This window comes from Salvelinus fontinalis, chromosome 2 (assembly GCF_029448725.1).
Source record: "Salvelinus fontinalis isolate EN_2023a chromosome 2, ASM2944872v1, whole genome shotgun sequence".
NCBI lineage: Eukaryota > Metazoa > Chordata > Actinopteri > Salmoniformes > Salmonidae > Salvelinus > Salvelinus fontinalis.
The window spans coordinates 86,330,156-86,341,791 of NC_074666.1; the positions used below are offsets into that span (position 1 = coordinate 86,330,156).

The following is an 11,636-nucleotide window of genomic DNA, read 5'->3' on the forward strand; positions in this document are numbered from 1 at the left end:
TTACAGCCTCTGGTCTTCTTGGGTATGACGCTACAAGCTTGGCACACTTGTATTTGGGGAGTTTCTCCCATTCTTCTCTGCAGATCCTCTCAAGCTCTGTCAGGTTGGATGGGGAGTGTCACTGCACAGCTATTTTCAGGTCTCTCCAGATCTTCGATCTGGTTCAAGTCGGGCTCTGGCTTGGTCACTCAAGGACATTGAGACTTATCCCAAAGCCACTCCGGTGTTGTCTTGGCCGTGTGCTTAGGGTCGTTGTCCTGTTGGAAGGTGAACTTTCACCCAAGTCTGAGGTCCTGAGCAGGTTTTCATCAAAGATCTCTCTGTACTTTGCTCCGTTCATCTTTCCCTTGATCCTGACTAGTCTCCCAGTTCCTGCCGCTGAAAAACGTCCCCACAGCATGATGCTGCCACCACCATGCTTCACCTTAGGGATGGTGCCAGGCTTTCTCCAGATGTGACACTTGGCATTCAGGCCAAAGAGTTCAATCTTGGTTTCATCAGACCAAAGAATCTTGTTTCTCATGGTCTGAGTGTCCTTTAGGTGCATTTGGCAATTTCCAAGGGGGCTGTCATATGCCTTTTACTGAGGAGTGGCTTCCTTCTGACCACTCTACCATAAAGCCTGATTGGTGGAGTGCTGCAGAGATGGTTGTCCCTCTGGAAGGTTCTCCCATCTCCACAGAAGAACTCTAGAGCTCTGTCAGTGGCCATCGGGTTCTTGGTCACCTCCCTGACCAAGTCCCTTCTCCCCCAATTGCTCAGTTTTGCCAGGTCGCCAGCTCTCGGAAGAGTCTTGGTGGTTCCAAACTTCTTCCATTTAAGAATGATGGAGGCCACTGTGTTCTTGGGGACCTTCAATGCTGCCGACATTTTTTGGTACCCTTCCCCAGATTTGTGCCACGACACAATCCTGTCTCGGAGCTCTACAGACAATTCCTTCGACCTCATGGCTTGGTTTTTGCTCTGACATGCACTGTCAACTGTGGGACCTTGAATAGACAGGTGTGTGCCTTTCCAAATCATATACAATCAATTGAATTTACAACAGGTGGACTCCAATCAAGTTGTAGAATCATCTCAAGAATGATCAATGGAAAGAGGATGCACCTGAGCTAAATTTCGAGTCCCATAGCAAAGGGTCTGAATACTTACGTAAATAAAGTTTTTCTGTTTTTGATTTTTAATACATTTGCAGAAATGTCATTATTAAGTAGATTGATGAGGATTATTTTTTATTTAATCCATTGTAGAATATGCGTGTAACGTAACAAAATGTGGGGGGGGGAGGAATCAAGGGGTGTGAATACTTTCCAACTGCACTGTACGTGTCTCCATTACCATTGCAGTATGTGTCTGGGACTAATCCATTAGACAAAAACGGAACAATCAAGGACAAGGCAGCCGGCGTTTCCGTTTTTCTGCTATGCATAGAGTTAGTTTCTTTATTATTTTGTATTCTGTGTACCGAAAAACAGAAGTCAATGAAAAGCAAATATATTCTACACAAAAACATAAATGCATCCTAATGTGAGGGAGAGAGTCTTGTTAAGCAGGACTCTTGACTCCGAGGCCCAATTAGGATGGGAGTTCTCCTGTAGGGAGCTGCAGAGGCATGCAGGGAGTCGGGACTGCCACAGAGGAGAAACCCTGCTGTCTGATAGGCTTCAACACAGACAGAGAGCTGAGGAGAGCACCAGGCACAGTTTATAAAGTACAAGCCTCCATATGAGCTATTCACACACCCTACACAGGCCCAGAGAGAGAGATGCAGTCTGGCATCTTACAGATGCAGGAAGGTGGAGAGATGGGAACATTTGAGAAAGACTGATGTTTCTAGAATACCAGATTACAGCCACGTAAGCCGTCTTTGATGAGCAAGTGGGGTTCTTGCAGGTATGCGTGCGTACTTGTTTGTGTAGGGGTGTGTGTGTGTGTGTGTGTGTGTGTGTGTGTGTGTGTGTGTGTGTGTGTGTGCAGCTAAACCAAGGTTGACTTACAGGAATATGAGGTAGTGGCACACGCCCATTTGCTTTGGCACTTTCGTGCATCTCTCGTCGATGCTGTTTGCGATATTTGTATGGTGGAACCCCATCTCTGGAACAAAACAAAAAAAGAACAATTTTACAAACATATTCAAAACGAGAAAACTCATAGGTTACTTTGAAGCTGCACTTACATTTCTAAACAGTAGCTCAATCACCCTAAGAGAAGGACAACATTTTGGGAGTTCATGGTAAATTGAGCGGGTTGAGATTTCTGGATTTAGGTTTCGGTAAATACCAGAGTACCTAAACCCTGAGGGTTTCCTCTGTAGCCCTACACAGTAGTGAACAAGCAGAGAGTGGTGCGGTCGCCGACACCAACACTATGAATTGTTTTATCCCAAGTCTCAGTGGTCCTGCTGGGTTTGACTCGCCTGCGCCAGGAGCTGTGCAACAAACAGCTGATAATGGCCTCTAATCTATCCTGCTTCAGACACATGTTTTTGTCCTGCTGAGCAGCCTTTGATGTTTCTTTAAACATGCGTTCCCCTGTGCCATCTCTGAACTTACAGCACCGTTCCGGTCTTCTCTGGCTTCCCTCTGCCAACACATCCTAGCTCGATTTACTCTAAAAGGGAAACAGTCTGCTTCCCGCTAAGGCGGAAGAAAGAGGATCGCAGCGCTTAATAACAGCTTGTGTCCAACATGGGATCCTCCGAAGGCGCTGCTTATACATGTACCCATCTTGAAACAAACCGTTGTCAAGCAATGTGGGTATGTCATATAAGACGTAGGCTATAACATTTTATTTGTATTCATTGTGTACCGACTCCTTTTACACAATTATGAGAGCCTGTCAAAGTCTACTCAACCTTTTACCGCCAATTCTCCCCCATTTCCTCAGAATTCCGGGAAACTTGATTTAAAAGGGTAACAAGTCAAAGCCTTCAAATGGCATACTGTGGCCCTGTCGTACCTCCCAGTTTATAGCTCTATAATTAGCATACGTAATGACATTTAGCGGCTTTCATTCGTGTGGGTAATGAACAGATGGCTGTTCTCTGAGGAGAGGAGCAGAGAGAGATGTGTTGCTGCTCCCAGTGACAGACAGACAGACAGGGGGAAATGGCAACCAGTCTGCGTGCAGCAGGAGGTGCTACAGTCAGACTAGGGTCCTATTCATTCGGCACCAAACGGAAGAAAACATACTAAAAAAGAGGGACTATCTGAACTTGTTCAATGAGAAACTTGTTTCTGTTTTCTGTGGCAAAACGTTTTGCTACTGTGTGCCCTAATGAATACGACCCAGGTAGAGCTCAGATATACTGGGCATGGATGAAATTGAAAATAAGGTTCACTATTATTTTCTATGCCCACACACTCACATGTCATGAAATTGTTTGTGAAGGTCCTCATGCTGAATAGCAAGGAACAGGGAAGCTAAACTTCATTCTCGAGGCATTCTGCCCTTACTTGTGGTATGTACTATTACAGTTTGACCGATTGTGTGTGTGCATGCGTGTGAGTGGGAGGTGATGCGGAGGCTGTGCGAGTACATACACACTGCTGTCTGTCAGGGAGAGTGTGTCGACGTCGCTGGCACTGGACATGCTCTGCTGCTCGCTGTCGTTGGCGCTGGTGGCAGGGGCCATGGCGTAGCCCGTGTTGACATAGTACGGGTTGACAGGCTCCCGCCACGGCACACGTCTGGAAGAAACGCAACATTCAGAGAGATAGCATTAAGGCAAAGTCATTAACAAGACATAGCACATGATATAACACAATCAATTCATGTCAGAGTGTATTAGCACCATTAAACAATAGATTCAGGTTCACATGAGACACACGTAAGTACATTTGACAAAGATTATTGCACTGTATTATCATAGCATTAAAAGGGAAGGACGTTGTTAGTTATTCTGGATAAGAACTGAGTGACAATGTAAATGTCATTTAGATATAAAACAAAGAAACATTTCCAAATAAGACTACTGTAGTATCTCTGTAGTAATACATGTCTTTCACACAAAACCACCCACATTGTCATAATGAATATCCTTCAGAGGGTTTCTAAGGGTAGGTACAGTAGAGATGCTGATTCAATTCTTATTGGAGGCATCGCATCACCACAGCCTCCATCATTGACTCAACCTCCCTCAACACACTCCTCAAACTGCTCCCTTCACATGAATTATAGATTTGGGTAGGCCTCTGTTCTCTTCATCTTTAAACTAAAGAAGATCCCTAAAGTGTTCAGTGAGTGCTCCCTCGCTGGGAACTCTGAAGCTCTCAGTCTTACTGGAGACCAGACCAAACCCAGGCTACTTCTGACTGGTTATCATTAGTCAGCCCATATTCTGCCCAAACAAAGAAAAAATGTAATCTATTGCAAAGTGGTAAATCGTTTTGGATTAAGAGAATAATGGAGAGTGGTTGAAGAATGTCTTTTAGTTCTACATTATGTAAGTAAAGGGATGAGATTCTAATATGTCTAGAAATGACAAATGGTTCTCTTTGAAAAGCAATGGCAGTCGTGACGGAAGATATCATTTATTTTGTCATAACTAGACTGCCAATCTATCGAATAAAATGACGATATAAACTAGATTTCCATCCAATTGGTGAGAGATTTTCATGCGAATGTTCCTAAATCCACAAGGTAAATACGCGCATTTTCCCACCAGTTGTGTTTCCACCAAACTGAATTGTCGCGGATAAAAATCAGTGCACGATGACGTAGTGCACACAAAATGTACTTTTTCGCTTACCGAATAAAATGTGAATGTTTAACGTGTTTCCATCGCATTTTCAACTCTACCAATAGTTTTGCCACAAAACCTTTTTGCTTTAAATAGCAAATGTGACTAGTCGGGTCTTGGTACGTGTTCTTTAGCCAACAGCAGATACAGTTCGGGTAGGCTCTGCAGCAGGCTAGTCTACATGATGATATTATCACAGATAAGAGCGAGAATATTTTCTTATTTGTCAAACGGCGGTCAAGCATCGATCATCATGTCACCAGAATAAAAGACCCTCAACATTTATTGGAAAGGAGCATGAAGCTCATCACCGTGCACTTTCAGCACCCTGTGAAGTTCATCACAACTTATTTCATCTGTAGCCTAATAAAGTGCATGGTTTCCTGAGTCGTAGTGGGAGGACCACACACCATGTGATTGAGTGACTCCAAGTTTACTTCGATATAATGGCTATCAATATTTGCGCATAAAGGCATTTCCACCACCATTTCTCGCATAATAACATTTTACCAAAGCAAAGAGATCCCACCACGTCAAACGAACAACGTATCTGTCAGCATTTATAAAATTAGACTGAAACGTCCTGTTTCTGTCACAGCTGTTTTATTTTTAAACTGTATGACTTTACTCACATAAAATCTATGGTTGGAAACGTGGGTATTGGCTATAAATGACAGGACCTAGGCTAGTGGTACTGCCGTCACATTCCACCAGGACCATATCAGGGTGGCGTACAACTATTCGGCAAAGAGCAATAAAGTCCTCGACAATCTCGGAGTCATATTTCCCCCGAGAAAAAAAAACACAGACACATGCCTCACTTCCTATTCAACATAAGATGGACATAAATACAGGTCTAATCTTCGTAAAGAACATGTGTCCAGTCATGCTTTCTGAACAGAGAGAGCCCTGTCCTGTCCATCAACCATAAGTCCTATCAGCTTTTATCACTGGAAAAGAGATTACAGTTTAATACTAAAGCACTTAAGTCATGAAATGATGCTTATGGTCCTTTTAGCATTTTCCGCACATAAGCACTGTGAGCAGTAAACCATTACATCATCTGCCCTTCAAGGGAAGTCTACTGAATTACCCATGGAGAACATGCATGACATTTGCTTTTAGCTTACAAGCCAAATCTAACATAAACATGAAATGTCATAACGTGAACAACTAAGAAAACAAGGGAAAGAGCTCAGATAAGTACTTGATTTGGAATAGTCAGCAATTTTGCAATAAAAGTGAGTTTCCGTTGAAGTCAAAAACATCTCTCAATAAAAAAATTTTTTTTTTTAAATAGTTGAGTAGTAGAAATGGATTCACTTCTCAAAACAGAGGCTCTGAGGAGAACACATCTTCGCTCCGGATGCTCTAAAAAACTGCTTTGAGGAAAAAACACAAACCATGATGGCATCCCTCATGCTACATTTATCAAACAAAAACAAGTCCAACCAATAAGAGCCGTCAATGCATAGAAATGTACATTTTGTGGCTGAGGTGCAACGTGGTTGTGGATAACGACCACGTTCTATGGCCACGGTTTCAAATGAGTGGGATTCATTTAAAAGGAAAGAGCGTTGCGAGAGGAAATACAACTGAAAGGGGCAGCTGCAGGAGGCCACAGTCTGTTTTAAGGAGTGTGCACGGCAGGGGAGCGAGCGCCATGCAGGAAGCCTCCTTTCTACCAGGGTTTCCCCTTGACCTGGAAGCCTGCTTCCCCTGCTGCCTCCTAGAAACCAGTGCTTCAAATTCAACAACCTGGCTGTTCTCTCTCTTCAGGGCACCACAGGGAAAATGGCAGCCTCCTACCAGAACCTGAACCATGGCCATCCATCCTACTGACTGGTAGTGAGGCATCTGTTTATGAGCCTCTAAGCCCAGCCTGGTTCAGCCTGAGAGGAGGAAAGGGATGGATCACGGATGGAAGCAGCTCTCGGATTACTGCAGCCTCTGATGATTATTCCCAGGCAGCACTCATGCCCATGATCTAGAATCTTCTAATGATTGAAGCAGCAGCCATGATGTCAATGTCCACAGAATCACAGAGAGAGAGAGCAAAGAGAGGGAGCCGGAGGAGAGAGATGCTTTCAAACCAACACTGGTTTCATCATGGTAGATTTTTGTCTGCTGTTTAGCTATGACAGTGTGGGTGCACAGCTGTAAATGGATGACATTTCATCACGTTTCTTACGACCGACGAGTAGGCCAGACGGCTTTCGATGAACATGAGGAAATACCCGAGTACAACAGCAGCACTTGCCAAAACGTGACTCATACCTCGCAGAAAGACCACCAAAACATCATCCATACCTTTGGTTAGCCTTGTCCTGAAAAACTAAATGAACTTGTCCTCCTGATGCACAGTGATCGAAGCTCAATGCCAAAGCTTTAGATGTAGGGCCTCTTGTTGTTCCAACGACTTGCGCATGTCTTTGCACCTAGAGAATAATTACTGGTCCTTTGTCACTCCCCTTTCCATTGGAGTGCAGCCACCCCTGGATCACCACTGATTGGTTACACAGCAACATAGGTGAAGGAATCAGACCTGCTAGCAGGTTAGTTACTCATTACATTCTCTCTACAATTACTCTGAAGATGATAGTGTTATATAAAAATGGAAGCTATATATCTAACCTGTTCAAAACAGAAATTGTCCTTGAGATAAACCATCTAAACTACTTTCCGAGGGAGACCTGGAGAGAGGAGGGGCACCAGGAGAAATTTTCCTGAGTCAGGGGTGAATTGAATGAGTCTTTCAGAATGAACAGTTTCATATAAAATATGTGTTCATGCTCATCATAGCATGTAAACATATTCAGAGAGCTTTGTCTCTACAAGAACAGTGACTGGCTGAGGCCAGTCACCTGCTTGTCTGAGAACAACGTAAAAAATATCACGCAACATTTTTTGTGCATTACTACACAACTGAAAAAAATATATAATGCTTTTCTCCATATTCATCTTCACTACAGAGCTGCTCTCTTTTAATTCCCTGGATTCTGGTCTTCACACATTAAGAGACATCTGACTGGTGCAAAATTTAGTTGCACAAAAACCCGAAGGGTGATGCTAAAAGGCTATTTAAAAATGGAGGGTAATCTTTTTGTAATTTCCGCCAAATACTAGACCTAATGAAATAGTCATTTGAAAACAACCTTAAAAATGCACTGCTCTCACTAATTAAAGCCAATCATATCCAGGGGCCATAGAATACACAATGAGAAGTAGGGTGGAGTGGGGAGTGTTTGTGGTTTTAAAATATCCTAGTCTTTCATTCTGTCACATTTATAGGCCAGTTATAAATGAGAAACATATATGCCTATAACACTATAACTATACTAAAAACGCAGTTCGGGAGCATCCAAATAGACTAAAGTCAGACAAAACAATATTCCTTAGCCTAAACAATGTGCTATTTCTGAGTAGACCTATTTTCAACATCACAACACTAGTCCTAAACTGAAACAAAGACTTGGAAACGTTACCATTTAGTCAGGCTAATTGAAAAGACTGATTTCAAGACCTTCAGCCCTGCAACCACAACTCTTCAAAACATCCTCTGCACACTAAGGTGCTACTGCATCTTCTGCATATGTCAAGGTTTGTCTAAGACTGTTGATAGAAAAGTGGGTCAACTTCTAGGGATAGAATTCTGCAATCTTCAATCTCTGCAGCAGACAATGCCAACAGTGAATACATTATCCTTAAGGACATCTGAAAAGTAAAAATGCTGTGTTTTTACATATTTCAGAGCAAGGCTAAATGAGGCCACAAAATCCCTCCACATATTCTTCTCACAACTGGTGATAGCAGCTTTGCTTAGTGACAAATATGGAACAAATTCAGAAATGTGTGAATATGTCGTTAAAAAAAGATTGATATTTAATTCACAGACTTTGGCAGGAACATTTGTAGGCCTAATCCTTTGCATAGTGGACTAAAAAGCCCAGATGCGCTGTTTCTGTTCCAACAGGACGAGGATTAGAGTTTTAAGTAGTCAGTCACATCCCATTCTGCGCAAATGAAATGACAGAAGGCTGTGACAAAGATTTCTGTCAAATATAACATAAGCATCATATTACTATTAATTAAAGAATGGAAGACAGACAAACAAGACTGTACTTTTACAATCCTATTTTAGTCATCCAGAAGAGAAATATGGGGAGTGCATTTCCTTCGACAGGGAATAATTCCTTTGACTTTCTGCTGCAGTTAAACCAGACTTCTCCATTTTCCACAGTCAAAAGAGAAATCATGTCGAGCTTTTCTCTGAGAGAACCTTTCTTCCACTAGAAAAGCCTGCCATTCACAGGACACCTGCGTGGGGAACACAAAGAGCGTCTGCCTCCACCTTCTAACAACCAGCAAATGCTCTCCCTTCGACCCCTGCCACTGCCTCGCCATCACAGGTACTTAAAGGCCTCTGCCTACACTGCATTCCTCTCATCTTAAGCTGTCCGCTGTGCTAAACTCAGAGGCACTTTTCATCTCCAACTTCAGGCAGCACTCGCACAGAGGGGGGGAGGACAAGTTTATTTCTAATTCAGCACTTGCACAGAGAAGCTAGATAGTTATAGAGACTGGAGAGAGAGAGAGGATGTCGAGAGAGGATTTACCTGTACTCGTGACTGTCCTGGAATCTCTTGGTGCTGGTGACGCGTTGGGAAGCTGTCTCCTGAAGCAGCTTCTGAGTGAGCCGGTTGCTGGGAGTGGGATCACTCTCCTGCTGCTCCTCCAACTCGTGGTCACATCTCCACTCCTCGTCCTCGTTCAGTGTGGGCAAATACCCTGGTAAAACCTTCCCACCCCCAGAGACAGAGCTCTGATCGCTGTAGAGCTTAGGGCTCTCCCCCCCAGTCCTGGTGTATTCCAGATAGATATCTGACTTGAGGAACAGCGGGTAGGTGTTCTCCTCCATCATAGTCTGAATCTCAGTCTGAGCCTGGTCAAACATGGCCGGGTCAATGTGCAGCCTCATCACACAGTCCTTGATGAAGCTCTTGGTGGCTGGTTTGATCTGTCTCGAGACTATACCATTGTTGTCCAGGATGTACTTTTTATAAATGGCTTTCGCCAGTTTCAGCTTCTTCTCCTCGCCCTGGCCCTCATTGGCCTCGAGCTTACGGAAGCCAGTGCAGGCGAACCAGAAGTCCAACATGTCGGCACATTCCTCCTGCTTGAGGAACGTCCTGAACAGGTGGATACCATCCTGGTCATCCAGGAGGGAGTGCAGGGACTCTGCCCACTTAAGGTAGGGCGGCGTGGGGGAGGCACTGCCCTCCGGCTCATAGCCCAGGTCCAGGTCAGGTCGTCTGGGCGTGGCCGTGGAGGCCTCGTTCTTGAGGCTCTCGCTCTTGAAGGAATAGAAACCGTGGCTGTAGGGCCGTCCATCGCTGGACACCAGCTCTCCCTCCTCCCCAGGGACCGGGGGTCTGGGGGCATCCTCAGTGAAGCTGCCTCCCAGATCCACCAGGTAACCCCCCACCTTGTCGCCCACGCTCATCTTCACAGCGTCCATACACCCCGTCCCAGTACAGCCCACAGTGCAGAACTATCAGATCCACCCCTCTACTTATGCCACCGTGAAAGAATTTCTCCTGTAAGAAAAATACAAAAATATATAATGAGTGGAAACTTTAAACACATAAAATGTAAACGTATTCACAGGCAATGACTTAGACGTTTATTATCTCATTTTGACAACTTAGTAAAAACGAACAAACGTTTGAGACAAATTGGAAATCCATTAAATTCTGAGAAAATAATAGCAGGCTGCATATCTATGTCTAAGCTTCGAATTCACACAAGTCTAATATTTCAAAAAGAAATCTTGCCAAAACAGAGATGCAATAAATTATTTCATTGTTCACATCGATAGCACCCATTTAAAGGTCGAAAAAATATTTTGACTACTAAGAAATAAAATTCAATATCCCCTAAAGCAAAGGGCATTGAAGAAATCGATGCTCACGAAAAAAAAGTGATCTGTGTGTCATGTGTTCACACAGATTAGCACGTTCCATTAATGATTCCCCACAGCAATACCTTAACATCAGAAGATTCTAGAACATATTTTTATTGTTGGGTTTCTGAACTGCGGCTAGGCTATATGTTAGTGTGAATGAAATCTATTCTATAAAATACAGAGGTAGTGAAAATAAAGAACACTATTTCAGATATAGATAGCCTAACTGCTTCGTGACAATCCTATTGGATGCATTTCTGACTTCGAATGACTGGCTGAAAATAACTGAACGGAAAAGGGTCATGGACACCGAGTAGTAGGGTTTCTCCTCCTTCCATTCTTTAATACTGTCAGGTTCTTATTTATTTTTTCCCCCCCTGTAAGTAGAGACAGATGTGCACATCGGCCCCTCTTCACTATTGAAAATAAACTTGCATGTTTGACATGTGTCATGTAAAGGATACAGAGAACAAAAACGCCACTTGAGGCCACTGACGACAGACACAGATCTGAGCAGTGTACTACAGGAGCCGACCCTGAGCATGAAATAGAGCGACAAGGGCAGAGCATTCTGGACATTAAAAGAGGAACTGTGGGGTGCAGGCAGAGCCCAATCTGCCATGACTGTGACCGTGGCTGCTGTGTATGGTGAATGTAGCCAGGCAGGCACTCCGACTGATCATATCAGAGGACGACCTTGAGTCAAATATTTTCAGTCCCTGCTGAGACCTGGAGGAAGTGGCCCTCCCCCGTGGCTGTCCGGGAACTATGGAGTGGACAGACAGGTTCTTTTACACATCACAGTGCAATGAACCACTAACTATCCTCAATTTCTTCTTTTCACATTGACAGTGATGATGAATCTACACAAAAATGTGATAACTTCTCTTTAAAATGTTACATTTCAAGATTCTCAATATCTTTAGAATG

The 11,636-nt window shown here is 43.7% G+C and overlaps 1 protein-coding gene across 11 annotated transcripts in view; it reads right to left on the reverse strand.

Moving 5' to 3' along the window:
- Positions 1–11,636, reverse strand: part of LOC129830234 (axin-1-like) — a 47,026-nt gene that overhangs the window by 11,869 nt on the left and 23,521 nt on the right. For all 11 annotated transcript variants that reach the window (XM_055892685.1, XM_055892677.1, XM_055892659.1 and 8 more), the window contains 3 exons: positions 9,358–10,338; positions 3,543–3,689; positions 1,998–2,094 (listed from right to left, as the gene is read on the reverse strand). In XM_055892685.1, the coding sequence (XP_055748660.1) occupies positions 1,998–2,094; positions 3,543–3,689; positions 9,358–10,259 (1,146 nt within the window). In that variant the 5' untranslated portion in view covers positions 10,260–10,338. The remainder of the gene's footprint in view (positions 1–1,997; positions 2,095–3,542; positions 3,690–9,357; positions 10,339–11,636) is intronic.